Source organism: Triticum aestivum, chromosome 1D (genome assembly GCF_018294505.1).
Source record: "Triticum aestivum cultivar Chinese Spring chromosome 1D, IWGSC CS RefSeq v2.1, whole genome shotgun sequence".
NCBI classification, from domain to species: Eukaryota; Viridiplantae; Streptophyta; class Magnoliopsida; order Poales; family Poaceae; genus Triticum; species Triticum aestivum.
Window position 1 is genome coordinate 248,670,672 of NC_057796.1, and position 16,773 is coordinate 248,687,444.

General features: G+C 47.1%; 1 protein-coding gene across 2 annotated transcripts; it reads left to right on the forward strand.

Annotated features, from left to right (window-relative positions):
* The first annotated feature begins 4,510 nt into the window (after nt 1-4,510).
* LOC123181260 (probable protein arginine N-methyltransferase 6.2) lies at nt 4,511-14,241 on the forward strand. 2 transcript variants are annotated; one of them, XM_044593524.1, is made up of 13 exons: nt 4,512-4,807; nt 5,743-5,808; nt 5,932-6,000; nt 6,694-6,729; nt 7,091-7,156; nt 7,366-7,434; nt 7,534-7,611; nt 7,729-7,807; nt 8,051-8,145; nt 8,310-8,394; nt 13,167-13,360; nt 13,481-13,599; nt 13,697-14,241. In XM_044593524.1, exons 1-13 carry the CDS (start codon nt 4,613-4,615, stop codon nt 13,737-13,739), a joined length of 1,194 nt encoding a protein of 397 aa, XP_044449459.1. In that variant the 5' UTR covers nt 4,512-4,612; the 3' UTR covers nt 13,740-14,241. The 2 variants fall into 2 exon arrangements, with proteins under 2 accessions (XP_044449460.1, XP_044449459.1); XM_044593525.1 differs by lacking the exon at nt 13,481-13,599 and having other exon boundaries at nt 4,511-4,807.
* The last annotated feature ends 2,532 nt before the right edge of the window (nt 14,242-16,773 follow it).

Sequence of the window (16,773 nt, forward strand, 5' to 3'; positions counted from 1 at the left end):
ACAGCCCGCATTGGTCCGAGTCGGCCATGTGACAATGTGATCTTACGTCATTTATTGGTAATGAGTGCTTAGAAATCCTCCACAAAAACATTCAGATTTTTCCTGGAACTTCCGTCTTCCATAATAATTTCCAGGCTCCTTCATCTGCCATGAAGCTGGAGGGACCTGCGGTCCCTTCTAGCCACGCCTCCCTTTGTTGCTTGGTATCAACAAGCATCCTATATGCTGATTTTACAGAAAAAGAACCGTGTTTTTCAAAATGCCATGCCCAAAAGTCGGGTATATTCCGGGTGCACAACGGAATTCCGAGAATGACCTGTGCATTGATTGGCATGAAGGAAGCATGAATGAGCTGCGTGTTCCAAGAAGCAGTTGCACTGACAATAAGCTCGGACACTCTGGTAGGTGGGTTTGGTGCAATACTTTGGTATGGCCTTAGCATTCCGTCTCTAGGTAACCAATTCCGTGTCCAAATATTGGTCGTTGCCCCATTGCCAATGCGTTTGATTAAACCTTGCTTTAGGGTATATCTACCATCAACAATAGCTCGCCATACCTGGCTCGGATGACCTTCGAGTTTGGCCTCAAGGATGTCTGAATTTGGATGGTAAATACTCTTCAGGACTGGAGCGCTCAAAGTCTCCGGATTATGCAGCAAGCGCCATGCTTGCCTAGCCAGCATCGCAAGGTTGAACAACTCAAAGTCTTTGAAGCCTAACCCCCCCATGCACTTGGGCCGAGTCATTATTTTCCATGAGACCCAATGAGGTTTTCGCTTCCCTTCCTTGCTCCCCCATCAGAACTTTCTGATAAGCATATTTAGGTGTTCACACAATCCTCTAGGAAGCTTGAAACATGACATGGAGAAAACTGGTACAACCTGAGCAACGGACTTGACGAGCACTTCCTTTCCCGTCGTGAAAATAGTGCGCTCAATCCATCCCTGAACCTTGCTCCAGAGTCGATCCTTAAGATACTTAAAAGCACCATTCTTTGAACTTCCAGTATGTGACGGCATCCCCAAGTACTTCTCATTGAGAGTTTCATTAGGGACGTGGAGTGTATTTTTAATCTCTTGTTTGACTGAATTTGGCACCCCCTTGCTAAAATAAATTGATGATTTTGCATGGTTAATATGCTGCCCAGTTGCCCGACAGTAAGTCTCCAAAACATGGTACACCTCATTAGCACCCACACCATTTGCCTTGAAAAACAGCAGGCTGTCATCAGCGAATAGAGATGGCTAACTGGTGGCGCCGAAGGAGCTACCTGTAGGCCATTCAAGTTGGATGGCTCATTTTTTAATTTTAAAAGGCACGAAAGGTCCTCTGCTGCTAGTAAGAACATTTTTTTTTGAGAAATCTCGCTACTTTATTGTATAGTAATGTTCATAGATACACGGTTTGGGTCATGAGGAACCCCCAACCAGACATGTCTACCTAAGCCAAGATTACAAGCAAACTTGGCGAGATTGTGAGCCTCAAAATTATGACTCCTATGCTCATGAACGAAATTACAGAAACTGAAGCTAGTTCTACAAGCTACTATTTCATGAACAATTGCCGAATGTGGTCCTCCCGTGCCCTGATTTATGTCCTTGACTACATTCTGGCAGTCTGATGCTATCAGTAGTTGATGAATATACAGGTCCTCTGCAAGTGCAAGCCCCTCCCTACATGCATAAGATTCCAGGATCACCACATCATTTACTCCTCGAAACACCACCGCCGACGACCCCAAGTAAGCTCCAGAGTGGTCTCGACAAATCGCATCTATTGCTCCTCCACGTCGATGGCGGGCCACAGCACCATCTACATTGATTTTCTGGGTGTGGATCGGTGGAGGTATCCAACGTTGCTGCAAATTACTGGAAGGTACACTCGCTGGTTTAATAGCCCCAGCTTTCGGAAGTTGATTTATGTAGGAGTTGACAAAAGAGAAAACCTGATATGGACTTTGAAAGATTGCTTCATGTATTGCCTTTCGCCTCGCATACCATATAGACCATAATGTGATAACCATCCGTGCAAACTCCTTCTGGTCCAACACATCATTCATTTCAAAAAGCCAACTCTTAGCACTGGATTCAGTGTTCGCTGTCATTTTAGATACTGGATTGTCATCAGTGAGCGCCCAAGTGCATCTGGCATTTGTACAGGATATTGATGCATGGCGCCACGAATCCACACACCCGCAGAGTGGGCATGCATCCTGCTCAGCCATGTTGCGATGCTTCTGCACATCCGTCGTTGGCAAGGAGTGTCGAGCTAACCTCCAGACAAAGATCTTGACCTTCGAAGGAACTACCATGCTCCAAAGCGAAGACCACGAATTCGCTTCCTTCTCCGTGTCCGACTGACCTGCTCTTCCTTCCAACCAATTCTCTCGTTGGACTTTTGTAGTGACCATGAACTTATATGCTGAACTGACCGTAAACAGTCCCCTACCATCAAGGTGCCACGCCCAGAAATCAGAAATGTTCCTAGTGCACACCGGAATCCTCAAAATTGCTTCTCCGTTGATCGGTAAGAAAGTGGCACGTATAAGTTCTTCATTCCATGAAGCTGTTGCTGGTAAAAGGAGCTCCGAAACCATCCTGGGAGGGTTCGACACCAAGGAGGTAATAGGGCGAAGTGACGCCTCCTTGGGAATCCAATTATCGTCCCATATGTCAGTTGTTTGTCCATTGCCAATGCGTCTGATTATTCCTTGTCTTAGAATATCTCTCCCTTCTAATATTGCTCTCCAAATCTGAGAAGGTCGAGATCCAAGCTCCGCATTGAGGAAAGGAACATTAGGGAAATATGATGCTTTCAGATGCGTGCACTCAGCGAGAACGGTTCCTGTAAGATCCTCCATGACTGTCTTGCAAGCAATGCAAGGTTGAAAAGTTCTAGGTCCCTGAAACCCAGGCCACCTAGGTATTTCGGTCTAGTCATTATTTCCCATGAGACCCAAGCTGGCTTCCTCCTCCCTTGTTTGCACCCCCACCAAAATTTTCTGATGAGAGAACTTATGTGCTCACATAAACCTTGAGAGAGCTTGAAACAAGACATCGAGTAGACCGGAATCGACTGGACTACTGACTTTATAAGCACCTCCTTTCCACAAGCTGATAAACATTTTCCCATCCATCCTTTCACCTTATCCCACACACGGTCACTCAAATGTTTGAAGGTGCCCTTCTTTGAGTGCCCAACATCCGTTGGCATCCCCAGGTATCTATCCCTCAAAGATTCATTTGGTACTTGTAAACAGCCCTTGACAGCATCTCTTACTATTTGTGGGCACCCCTTGCTAAAGAAAATTGACGACTTATCTTTGTTGATTCTCTGTCCCGAGGCCATACAATATGTATTCAAAAGGTTTGACACCTCCTCTGCTCCATTAACACTCGTCCTGAAAAACAGCAGGCTATCATCCGCGAATAAAAGGTGGTTCACCGGCTGTGCCGATGGTGCCACCTTAATGCCGCCGAGCTGGGATGATTGATTCTGAGAATTTAAAAGGCACGAAAGGCCCTCGCTGCCAACAAGAAGAGATATGGAGAGATAGGATCTCCCTGACGAATACCCCGTGTCGGTTTAAACTCCTCCAATTTACTACCATTGAACAAAATTGAAAAAGAAACTGTGCTCACCATTTTCATCACAGTGGCCACCCAAGGTGCAGCAAAACCCAGTTTTTTCATGATTGCTTCCAGGTAACTCCACTCCACCCTATCATAAGCTTTCATCATATCCAACTTGAGGGCACAATGGGCACTATTTTTTGACCGGTTCCTTTTCATAAAATGTAAACACTCATATGCTGAGATGATATTGTCTCTAATAAGCCTTCCAGGAACAAACGCCGATTGCTCTTCAGAAACAACATCAGGCAGAATCTCCTTCAAGCGATTAGCCAGTACTTTGGAGGCAATCTTGTAGAAAACATTACAAAGGCTTATCGGATGAAATTGTGACAGGAGAGTGGGGTTTGATACCTTTGGATAAGAACCAGCATCGTATCATTTATGCACTCTGGATTATCCTCCCCGCGTACGATGCCCAACACTGCCTTAGTAACTGCAGCTCCACATATGTCCCAGTGACGCTGGAAGAAGTGTGCTGGAAAACCATCGGGCCCAGGAGCTCTTGTTGGAAACATTTGGAACAGTGCTTTTTTCACCTCTTCCTCCTTATACGTTGCCATTAGGGTGTCATTCATTGCTGTTACCTTAACTGGGACATGTTGTAGCACATCATCCAAACCTTGCACACAAAGAGTTTTGTAGAACTCCATAGCAAGTTTTTGCATCGCAGTCAAATCATCAGTAAGCTGCCCAACCGGCTTTTGCTAGCAAGAACAAGTATGGAGGTATTGTGTCCCTTTGTCTGAGCAGTGTGTAGCAGAGGCGCGTCGCGCTGGGCCTGAGTTTCGGTCTCGCAATAGGCGGGACCTCGTAGACAGCTCAGCCCACACGAGAGTCCAGACATGGTAACGGGCCCGTTAGATCATCTGAGCACGAGAGAGCCCACGTGAGGAATCTGAATTCCGGAGCAGTAGTTCGCCCTCTCACTCCCACTCGCGACAGGGGCACAGGCCACGGACGCAGGACACCTTTCCCCCGATGCTCGCCGGCGGCGAGGACGGCAACGGCCATCTGCCGCGGCCCCGCAGGCCGCGGCGCGTCGGAGGCATGGGATCTCCTTCGGGCCAGGCGGCCTCGGCTCTGCCGCACCCCGCTCCGCCCCCCTGCACCGACTACGACATGGCCTACTTCAAGGCCTACTCCCACATCGGCGTCCACGAGGAGATGCTCAAGGTAACGCGTGCACGAGCACATACTTTCTCAATTCTCTCTCTATGATATATGCTTCGTATTTGATGGAGGATTGGCCGCCTGCCTGTACTTGCTATTGCATCTGTGGAGTTAGGGTTTTGTTTACTACTGGCAGCGGTCTGTGGACCGAGTCCAGGGGATCGTCGCCATCGAACAAATAAGAATGTCTGAGGTTCCTTACAGTTCCACCACCTGCGAGGATGTGACCTAGTGTTAGCATTGGTTCAGTTGGTGTATAAGTTCGCATAGTTAGGGCTGTTTATATTGACTAAGTAGACATCGCAGGAATGATGTTCTTGCACGAGGAGATGGGTGGTTAAAATGTTTACGATCATGCTCCACGAGAAGATGGGTAGCTTAAATGTTTACGATCATGCTCCGTGTGGATCTGAAGTTTTGTTTGGCTTTGGCAGGTAAAAGATTATGGCCACTGTTTGAATCACTTATATAACTCAACATAAGCCACACAAAGAAATAATGGACATACCGCAGTTTTTTTTTGGTTCGTCAGGAAATTAACAAGAAAAATGATGCGTCATTATTCTGAATGGAGGAGCTAGCATAACACTGTTGTTGCCCAAATGCTATGATCAGATGCTAGCATTGTTTGTTGTTTGTCGCGCACCTGGAAATTCAGATGCTGTTATCTGGTAATTTGTTAATGTAAGCTACTAACCTTATGACCTGGCGTGCATTGGTAAAGAGTGATGTGTAGCTGCTGCTATGCTTACACAGAGTGCCACAGATCTTACACCTATTGAAAATGATTTCTCAGAATACACTAATTACACCAGGTTTTTTTTTGAGCTTTATGTTGTGTTGGTGATTTCAATAGCATCTCTGGATTGCTTAGGTCTCAAGCTAATGCAACATCATCATTCTTGAATTAGTATTAATCTTGAGATTGCTAATTGCAGGATCATGTGAGGACTAATACTTACAGAAATGCTATCATGCATCACAAAGATCTAATTTCAGGCAAGGTCAGAGTTACTTACAGTTTGTATGCTTACTGGACTACATGATATTCTTGGATATATACCAAACAGGATACAGCTTTCTGTTCACTCAATTAACTCATGAATGGTTGAAGTTTCAATTTTCAGGTCGTATTGGATGTTGGCTGCGGCACTGGTGTTCTTTCTATATTTTGTGCTTTTGCTGGTGCCACTCGGGTAACTTAAGTAATTAATTATTAGCTGGACACTTATGTGTTGCCAATGATATTATAAAATTTGAACTTCTGCTTTCTAAATGGCCCTTTCTATATAGATGTTAAGTATGTTTCTAATCTTTGTTGCTCTTGAAGCCTTTTCCTCATTTTTTTCTTTCTTTCTGTATAAGTTGGTCGCTTAGTGAATTCACACTAAGCGGATATTGATCAGTTGTTTAATCATGGTGTAATTTGTTTTTCTGTGGATCTTAGCTGTCCATTTGTGAACAAGATGTCTGACAAAAAGAATGATATTCTCAATAGAGAACACAGGAGCAAACTCTTCACCCAAAAAAAAAAAGATTAGCACCACATAGTCATTTAAAAAGCTGCATCAATGCACGCGTTGATCATTTGTTCTGTACCATAAGATCTGTTGTACCCGTTGTTTACCAAATACTAGTAGCCTCCATGTTTACACTTTTCTGTGCTTTGAATCATCTTTAATTCGATTGCAGCAATTTAGCCCTTTCTTTTGCAATAAAACACATGTATGCTATATTGCTGTGTAATAATATGGGTTCATTTTGCATGAGGGTTGCAAATTGTTCTTAGTTATTTCTATTGCTAATTCATTTTATGATGTGGATGGCGGATTTCCTGTTTTCCATTAACTTTTAATTTTTCATTAATCTCCTGAGTTTATTGTGTTCAGGTCTATGCAGTCGATGCAAGTGATATTGCGTTACAGGTATGTCCTCCCCTCTTGGTTTTTTCCGAGATTGCAAAACTACAAGTAATTTAATAAACTAGTGCTGCACCCCAACCCTTATACTATGTGTTACTTGAAAGCTAAATACAACATGGAGGGAAGCCCCTTATGATCACATAAATACATTTTTCTTAGAATAGTGATAAATACTTAGTAGCTTGAAAAGTGGTGCTAGGCAAGTTCCCTTGCTTGATCTGCTACCATACCATCTGCTAATAATATGCACGTTTGTGAAATGCTTTTGCAATTTCTTTAATATCCATTTTTTACTTTCATTGTTTTATTATTTGCTTCTACAAATTTAATGCTGATTCCATTTCTTCAATCTAAATGTGTTTAGGCAATGGAAATTGTGAGGGAAAATGAGCTGTCTGACAAAGTCATTGTTTTGCATGGACGAATCGAGGTACACCTTTTCTATCTATCCTTTGCCATTTCTGTCATAACCATTTCATCACCATTTGCATGCACCTAAAGCTTTATTTTATGAAAGGTATCTTGCTTGTAGATTATAGCCAACTACAATATCTTGATTGTAGTTGCGGTAGCATCCTTAAACTTCTATTTGTGGCCTTCAGCGTTATGGAACTTGACCGCTATAATATTCAAATGCAGGATGTCGAAATTGAAGAAAAAGTTGATGTCATTATATCTGAATGGATGGGCTATATGCTTCTCTACGAGGTTCTATAAATATATTGTTTGTGCAGTTGGACTTATTCAACACATCACTTTACATCAGCCCGATATGTGAAATCTGAAATATAGTCATGCTGATTGTAGAGTATGCTGGGGAGCGTAATTTTTGCTAGGGATAAATGGCTTAAGCCAGGGGGTCTTATTCTTCCATCTCATGCATCGGTAAGTTGTACTAAATCAGCAACACTAATATGGAACGGAGGAGTATGCGGCAATGATTTGGTTGAGACATTGATTGAAAAATTGCCTGGCTGACATAAACAAATAATCGTGCTGCAGCTTTATCTTGCGCCTATTACAAATTCGCACAGATATCAGGATAGTATTTACTTCTGGCGAGATGTATATGGTATAAAAAGTAAGTTCATTGTCCTTTGTATATGTTCTCTTAATAACTACTCCCTCCGTCCCATAATATAAGAGCGCTTTTGAGCGATCTTATATTATGGGACGGAGGGAGTAGTATAGATTCCTTAAATATGAGGAGACTTAGTTGCTTGTTCGTGATGTGTCAATAGCTTCCTAAGTTAGCTTGACATGGAAGCTAATTATTGTTTCTCATTCTCAGATTAATCTGTAATTTATTCTTTGCTTGATTCAGTGTCCTGTATGATGCCGCTTGCAAAACAATGCACATTCATGGAGCCTTCTGTTGAGACAATTAGTGGCGAGAATGTTTTGACATGGCCAACGGTGGTGAGATATTTGTTGCTGAACTGTGTATTCTTCTCTGCTTGACATCTGCTTTGCACACATATCACCCTTGGACTTCGCGTATAAATTAGGTCCTGTCTGTGTAGCTCTACCTTTTTATGTAAGCTGAACTATTTTTAATACAACCTACTGGATCCCTTGAATAGGTTGCACAAGTGGATTGCTATACCATACAAGCTCCAGATCTTGAAACTATTACCGCTGCATACAAGTTTACATCAATGTTGCAAGGTAAGTTGTATTTCATTCCTTTTTACAGCTAGGTTTCTACTGATATTATGATATACTCCCTCTGTAAACGAATATAAGACGTTTTATAGACTTGACACAAGTCTCTAAAACATCTTATATTTGTTTACAGAGGTTGTATTTTTTAATCTGTGGAGTCCTCGAGCTATGATCGTGCCAGGTCTGTTTGAGAGGACCTAAGCTTGATCCCTCTAAGACAGTGCTGCTGTTAGAGAGGCTTTTTGATAAGCTGTGGGATGTTTCTGTTGATAGAACAAGCTTCCTGCAGAAGCAGAAAACCCACTATATAAGGCGTACCGGAAAAGTGTTACCTAGATTCTTACTGCAGTCAGGAGTCTATTTCCTGTGTGTGAGCCTATTGCGGCAAGGTGACAATTCTTAGCAGCTTCAGGTAGCTAGCTGGTGTTAAAGGATGTATGGTGATAGGTAACCGCATCTCTTTAGGGTCCCATTGAGTTGCATTTTCGTCGGGCACACAGATATAGAAGTTCTAAGATTGAAAAACCACAAAAGAGAAGGGCCATGGTACCCTCCATTACATGCTCTGGAACGATGATAAATGATGTTTGTTTCAGTACTGATACATACATGCAAAGATAGACTAACATAAAATTTATGTGCATATTTTTTATCTTGTGGTAGAGCAAGAAATTGTTGGGCCCTGTTCAGATAGTGTCACCTGAAATTATTAATACAAATCATACCGAAGATACATTTTTTTCTATAGAGTTACTGAAGACATGAGAAAGAAAACAACATAATCTTGGGTACAGTTGTACTCCTTGAATTATTTTTTCTTGTCTTTTTCATCTGCATGGAAATGTAAATATGTAATGCTAAGAGCATCAACAGCCGGACTGGTCAAATTTGACCACCTATACGTCCGCATTCGCGTCCGCAGATAGTGACCGATCACCCCTCATACCTCCCCGTTCGCAACCGCCCCCCTCAAATTCGCCCCCCCCCCCATCCATACAATCCACGCAACGTGATGGAAACTACGTAGATCAGCATAGCAACATAGCATAATCTATATAGATCGAGGATAAACGGAGCATAAGTTTTGTACAATCGGACCCAAAAGAGCAAGTTCATTACTGGGCATCACTAGATACATAGATAAACTAGATTAATAGATAAACGATAGCTAGATAAACGGAGAGGGGAGCCGGACATCACCATTTCCTCGCCTGTCCCTTCCCCTTGCGGTCACAGGAGTGGAGGTAGTACTCCTCCGTGTAGGCGGCGCCGGCCGAAGGGTGGTGGTGGTCGTTGCTCGTCGTGCCGGATGACGACGTAGAAGGGATGATGCCGGAACATCGGGCAGTGCGGGCCTGCTCCTTCGCGAGCCGTGCCGCTTTGGTCGCGGTCTCTTGCTTCTCCTTCGCGAGGCGCTCAGACTCTTTGATGCTGAGTCGGAGTGCCTTCACGTTCTTGCGGCGGAGGCGCCCCGCGTCCGTCTCCACCGTGCTCAGCAACCGGTAGAGGACCTCGCGCAGGAGCTGCTTCTACGTATCGACCGACGCAGACATCGCGTAGATGTGGGAGGAACTGACCTCCTCCGCCCTCGGCGCATCATGCGGTGCGCGCCTTCAATTCGGGTATCCTCGTACGCGGACTCCGCGCGGGCACGAGCACCCAACGCCGGCTAGGAGGAGCTGGGGCCGGAGGGGTAGGGGAGGGGCGCGCTCGGAGACGGATCTGCAGTGGCACGAAGCACGACGGGCTGACGTGGTCGACTGCATTGCGTCGCCAGGCCACCTGGGATGACATGGATCTCAAGCTCCTGTCCCGGTCCATCCGTGCCGTCGGAGGGCAATGTAGACTGTGAGCTCCTCGTCGTTCAGGGCCTCGCTGCCGGAGCCCTCCTTCAAGAGCCCGTCCCAGTTGATGGGATTGGACTCGTTGCTGGAATTGCTGCCATAGTCGGGCATGGTGGAGGGGAGGGGAGTGGAGGAGACGGGCAGTGGAAACGAAGTGGAGCGGTCGAGAAGAGTGGATTTTAACTTTTTTTTGAGAAACACCTGTAACTTTATTAATAGTCATAACAATTACGGGTACACTGATATGGACCTAAGATCCAAGAAAATACAAAGTAACTCCTATGACTAAGAATTACAATGAAATCTCTTGTAAACACCTTCATCGCGGTATCAATCTCTGCTTGAAGTTGAAGAAATACTCCAAAGACTTCGGTAAAGAGTGTGCAATTAGACTGGAGCAACGATGTTAGAGTACGTAATGGGCCTAATGGGCCTGGGTCGGCGGTATAGCTCGTTAGTCTTAGGGTTAATTAGAGATAAGGGTCGCTTGCTTAGTGGTCAAGTAAGCCTTGCTTGGGAGTCAAGTAAACCTCTCTATATAAAGGGAGGAGATGTATCAATCTAATTAAGCAAGAATTAAGAAGGAAATCCCTTCCCTCTTGCCCGGCCGTGGGCAAAAAGGCCCCCGGCCGGCCCTCTCGCGCCCTCCTTCTAGCAGCACCATAACAATTTGGTATCAGCTAGCTTCGGTTCGATCATGTCTTCACCGCCGCCCAACCCGTCTCTTCCGCTGCCGGTCACCTCGTCGCCTTCGGCGACCACCACGACCGTCGCACCACTCCTGCCTGTGCCGGGATCCTTTGTCGCGCCCGCCCCCGCCGTCCTCACCCCGGAGGTGTCCGGGGCGCAACGGGACCTAACCCAGGCGGTCCAGGAGATCCGCCTGTTCTTGGCCGGGTCCTACGGGCCGCACCCGGCTGCGCCGCCCATCGCCGCCATCGTTCCGCTGTGGCTGCCGTGGCAGCCGCCGCACTAGGCGGCCTCCGCCGCGCTCGCCGGGCCGCTGCAGCTGCCATCCACCGCCCCGCCCTGGCTGTAGTGGCAGCCGCCGCCCCTGGCGGCCTCCGCCACGCCCGGCGCTCCGCTGCAGCAGCCGCTGCAGCTGCAGCAGCCACCGCCGGTCAGCTTCGGCCCCGCATCGACCACGCCGGCGGGAGTCCCGATCCACCAGATCAAGTTCCCGCCGTCGCCATCACCGCTTCCCTAGGGCGTCCCCATCCAGCAGATCAAGTTCCCGCCGTCGCCGTCACCGCTTCCGGCACTACCTGCCACATGTCGGCGGCGGTGAGGCTGCAGGCTGCTGCGCGCGGCCTCCTAGCGCGTCGGCGTGTGCGGGAGATGCGTGGTCTGCAGCTGCCGCTCCTCCCAGTTGCGCTTCGCTGCGCAAAGGACCTCGATCTCGTCCGCTGCGTCGGGGATCTTGGGCATGCTGTTTTCCCCATGGACAGTGACCTCAAAGTCCGCGACATCGGCGGTTGGGGGGGCGCACCCCTCCTCGCCATTCTCCATCGATAGCCCTCCACTTCTCTGTGCGGTGCAGACCAACAGCCGTCCGGCGGGGAGAAGGCATGGTGTCACCGACAGGAGCGCACCACGTAGCACCACTGCATTCCGCCGCTGGCCGCCGCGAGGGCGCCTCTGCTGGTCGCTCTTGCGACCACTTCCAGGTGGCCATACACATGCACTCCTTTTGTCCAAATGGTGTCCATGGGATCCAGGTGGCTGTACACGTGCACGTCCGACGTGCGGATGGTGTCCACTTTATGTTCAGGGGTCCAAAATAAAGCGTCTTAGTCCATTTCAGGTTGAGAGTAATAAAACAAGCCGAGATGTAAAAGGCTTGTTTTTAGGTGTTAGGTTTCTGTTGCGTCGAGTCATGGTTATAAGTTGGTTAGGCTGCAGCTCGAGGACAAGCTGCATGTCGAGGTGGGGTGTAGTGTTAGAGTACGTAATGGGCCTAGTGGGCCTGGGCCGGCGGTATAGCTCGTTAGTCTTAGGGTTAATTAGAGATAAGGGTCGCTTGCTTAGGGGTCAAGTAAGCCTTGCTTGGGAGTCAAGTAAACCTCTCTATATAGAGAGAGGAGATGTATCAATCTAATTAAGCAAGAATTAAGAAGGAAATCCCTTCCCTCTTGCCCGGCCGTGGGCAAAAAGGCCCCCGTCCGGCCCTCTCACCATAACAAACGATGTTGTCACTCTTTCACCCGCACGAACATTACCAATAATGATTTTTGAAAGCGCCTTGAATCGCCCATCAAGAAAGATGGGAAGCCTTGATCGATGAACGTATTTGGGCCGGGGATGATCCCCTAGAAGTGCAGGTCGTCGAATTACTATATCTTCACCATCGTGCTGATGAAAGATTTCACCTCCACAAAGAATCAAACCAACAAAAAAAGCTTGACACAGCAACATAAACTCATCAGATCCGAACAATCGGATCTGCGAGGACAGAAAACTCTCCAACCTCATGGCACCGCCAAAAGAACGAGAGGAAACTTATTCTCACACAACTACGATGATCACTGGACGTTGACGAAAAACATAGAGGTCTTGAAGATCCGAGGTCCCCCCACCTCGCAGCGCCAAGATGGCAGCTGAAGGCGAGGGGACCTAAATTTCTTGGATGGCGAGTGGATTTGAACTAGGGTTTGGTTCAGGGTTGGGTATTTGTGGGAAAGGTCGGGCCAGTGTGGGCCGGATCTGATGTGGCGGACGCGTCCGGGCCTCCCCATATCCGCCCCACATATGGGCTGGGTTTGGGGGTGCCGGGTGGCCCGGACGTATAGGGCCGGTTTGAGGGGTCCGGTTGGGTCGCAAGAAAGTGACCGGTCACTGACCCCCGAGCCGTCCAGACGGGCGTATAGGAGCAATATGAGGGGTCCGGCTGTAGATGCTCTAACCTTGCTCTCTTCTGTGTTATTTTGTCAGCTCCATTGCATGGATTTGCATTTTGGTTCGATGTCGAGTTTAATGGACCAGTTCGCCAGAAATTCAAGAAGCAAGCAAGCCAACCCTTGGATGTCAATATGCAAAATTCCAACCCAAGCAATAAAAAGAAAAAGGCAGATGTCTCAATTGTTCTGTCAACTGCCCCAGAGGACGCCCCTACTCACTGGCAGCAGGTGATTGCTTTAATAAGTGCCATATTGGTTTCCTTTTTGCTTAGGTATATGGTTATTTTGAAATTCCTAGAAAATTGCATTGCTAACATCCACAAGAATGCTGTTGTTTTTGTAATGCAGACTCTCCTTTACTTATTTGAACCTATTGAGTTAAAGAAAAACCAAATTATGGAAGGTTCTGTTACCATATCTCAGAGCCAGCAACATGCTCGCTTCCTTAACATTTGCCTGAAATATTTGTGAGTCTGATTGCTCTGGTTTGGTGTTATCCAGTTTACTCATTTTCTACTATGACTTTGAAGTTTGATATAACTTTGAATCCCTTTGTATGTGCAGTACTGGAGACCAATGGTACGTTAAAGAATCAGTGATGCGATAGCATGGAAAACTTTAATAGAATAATATGTTACAGATAGGTGCAAATCTATCGATTCCTGTGCATCATGAACCTTATCGGTCATTGCAATTTTGGAGCATTCTGACTGAAGCGGGGCATCATGATGGCAAATTGATCAACATATGCTGCCATTTAGTTTTCATTTGGAAAGCTGGAATTTTGGACGCGGAGCAATTCATCCAGAACTCCCAACAAAAATCCATTACTCCAAATCAGGCCTTAGATTTCAGTTGTTCCTAGTCGAGTTTGGGTAGATCAGTACAATGAATGAAGCATTGAGAAATTCAATAATTACATGCTGGCAAAGGTAGTATAGGTTTTCCCTTGTGTTAACAGCACAGTTCGTCTTGGCCAATCTGATTAGTCGCCTTTTCTTACACTAGATAGCCATGCAGATCGTTTCTGTTGTTTGTAACAACTGTATTTTCCAACATGACATTCATGCGGCCCCTGAGTGGCTGTAATAACAGACTAAGGTTTTCCATGCGGCTGTGAAATCATCATCTGACAGTGTCAACATATTATCACAGTCGTGTATGTTTGCTTCGATGTAGCAAAAAGAAGAGTGGTGGTATCAAGATTCTTTAGGAGTATCATTCATCGGCATTGTGTGTGGAAGTTTACCTGGAGATTTTGTAGGACTTGCAGTTTCCGTCATGAAAGCGTGGTTCTGGTCCATCAAAGGGCAATTCTGTTATATTCTGCTGAACCATGCTGGACCATGTCATGTCCTGGGTCCATGACATGTATCAGCATGTGTCCGTGTGTGGATTCGGTGTATAGGAATGGAGCCCAGAGGGCAGTGTGTATGCTTTAAAAACCAGGACCCTGGGTGTTCGCCTTTCTGGCGTGTTTGTATGTTTTGTGGTGCTTTAAGCCTAGTCTTGCTAGGTGCTGCTTAGGTTTTTACCTGGTTTTCCTTGATAAACCGAGAGACCATTTCTTTCTTTTTTAGCACTTGCCTTTGCGGTGCATTCCTCCTTTGGGGGTGTTACTTGTAATACCTCTTTTTGATCAATGAATTTGGCAGCTCTCTTGCCAACATTCCAAAAAAAAACCAGGATCCTATGCTTCGAGGGGTATGTCGATGAATGAATCTTCTGAATCCCATCTCGTCTTCTTCTGGTCCTCACCTCCTTTCTCCGATTCCTCACCCCAATTCTCCCAAATTATCCCAAACCTATCCAAATACTGAGCTAATTTGTGCGACTTTGATCCACCCAACGATCGGGTCGTGACAGACCATAACTTCTTGCAGTTCTATCATTTTTTTTTGAAACTGGCTTGCAGTTCTATCATTATTGGGATGCGCAACAGTTTGATTTGTACCATGAATAAGAAAACAGGATTAAGTTATCATTACAACCCTAGTGAACACTAATAAGGCTATAAACTACTAGGACAATATATTCACTCCAACAGAAGATGTTGCACACGGGGGTAGGAAACTGTCACATACGGCGAAGCTATATTGGGGTCGTTGGCAGGGAGGCGAGGGCGTGCGGTGGTGGTCAGTTAATTTTTCTGTTCCTCTGGATTAATGGGAGGTATTGGATCGATCGGGCAATCGTGGGAGCCGAACCCAGAGATGAGAATATTAGCCTAGTCAGAAATTACTAAGGGAAACGTTGTGTACCGGCGGACCGGCCGAAGCTTCGGCCGGTCGCTCGCCGCTCGATCGCGAAGGGATCTAGTGCTAGGATGTCTCCCGATCCACATTTTCCGTTGTTTGTTTTTCCTTTCCTCGGCCCACCCACGTGCCCTAGGCCCACCACGACTGTTCTATTTTTCTCTCATCCTATCTGGTGCGTCGTACTCTGCCCTTCGTTATCTTCTTCCTCGCGTGGTCGTCTTCAAGCTCCTTCTCCACAACCACTCGTTGAAAAGCTCCGACGTGGGGGGATGGGAAAAGGAGCTGCAACGGGAGCCCAGCGAAGATGCATCTGCGGGAGAATCACCACCGGCGAGCTGCGATTATGGCAGCCGCATGCTGGAACCAGCGTCGCGGCATGCTGGAACCGGCACCATTTTTTGCTACATGCATTCATGGCGGAGCTACAATCCGCGACGGCGGAGACCAGTTTTTGCTGCAATCGTCATCAGTTTTTGCTACGACCGGCGAGAAATTTTGCTACATCCATTCATGCCAGAGATGCGACTGGGTTGGGACGGCGACGAAGATGTTTTTTTGGCTGCCACCGGCATTTTTTTTTTGCTACAACCACGTTGCGTTTGTGCTACAATCAGCCTCTCATTTTGCTACAACCCACCCCCCGGCGTTGAAACATTTGCTACAACCGGTATTTTTTTGTTGTTGCAACCGGTATATATTTTTGCTGTAACAGGCGATTTGTTTTGCTACACCCGTTTCATGTTTTTCTACCTTCATTCATGGCCGAGCTGAGTCCCGGGATGACATCGCCTTTTCTTGCTGCAACCGTTGTAGTTTTTGCTACACCCGTCGAGGAATTTTGCTACATCCCCTTTTTTCCTCGTGGAGCTGCAAGCTCGACGACGGCGTTGAGGATTTTTTCCTGCAACCGTTGTTTTCATTTGCTACGACCGACACGGGAAAATGCTACAACGGGCATCTCTGTTTTTTGCTGGAACGAGTCAATCATTGATGAGGCGGAGCTGCATCCATGGAAAAAAAGCTACAACTCGCATGATTTTTTGCTGGAACCAGCTTTAGCATCGGTTAGCCAGAAAACACTAGTAGATTTCCTACCACGGGTCAGCTCGGGGATCTCCGGCGAGTGCGGGCAGCCAGAACGGCGAGCACGGACGGCCGGGGCGACGAGCGCGGGGCGGCGCCATGGCCGGTGCGACGAAGCACGGGCGGCGCCCTTGCCAGGGCGACGAGCGATGCAGCGGGCGGCCGGGGCGACGAGCGCCACCGACGGCGAGGGCGACGAGCACGGGCGGTGCCAAGGCGGCAAGCGCGGGCTTCGTGGTCGCGCATCCATGGCGGCCTTGACTGGCTCGCTCCTCTCTCTGTTTGCTGGAGACGAGGATA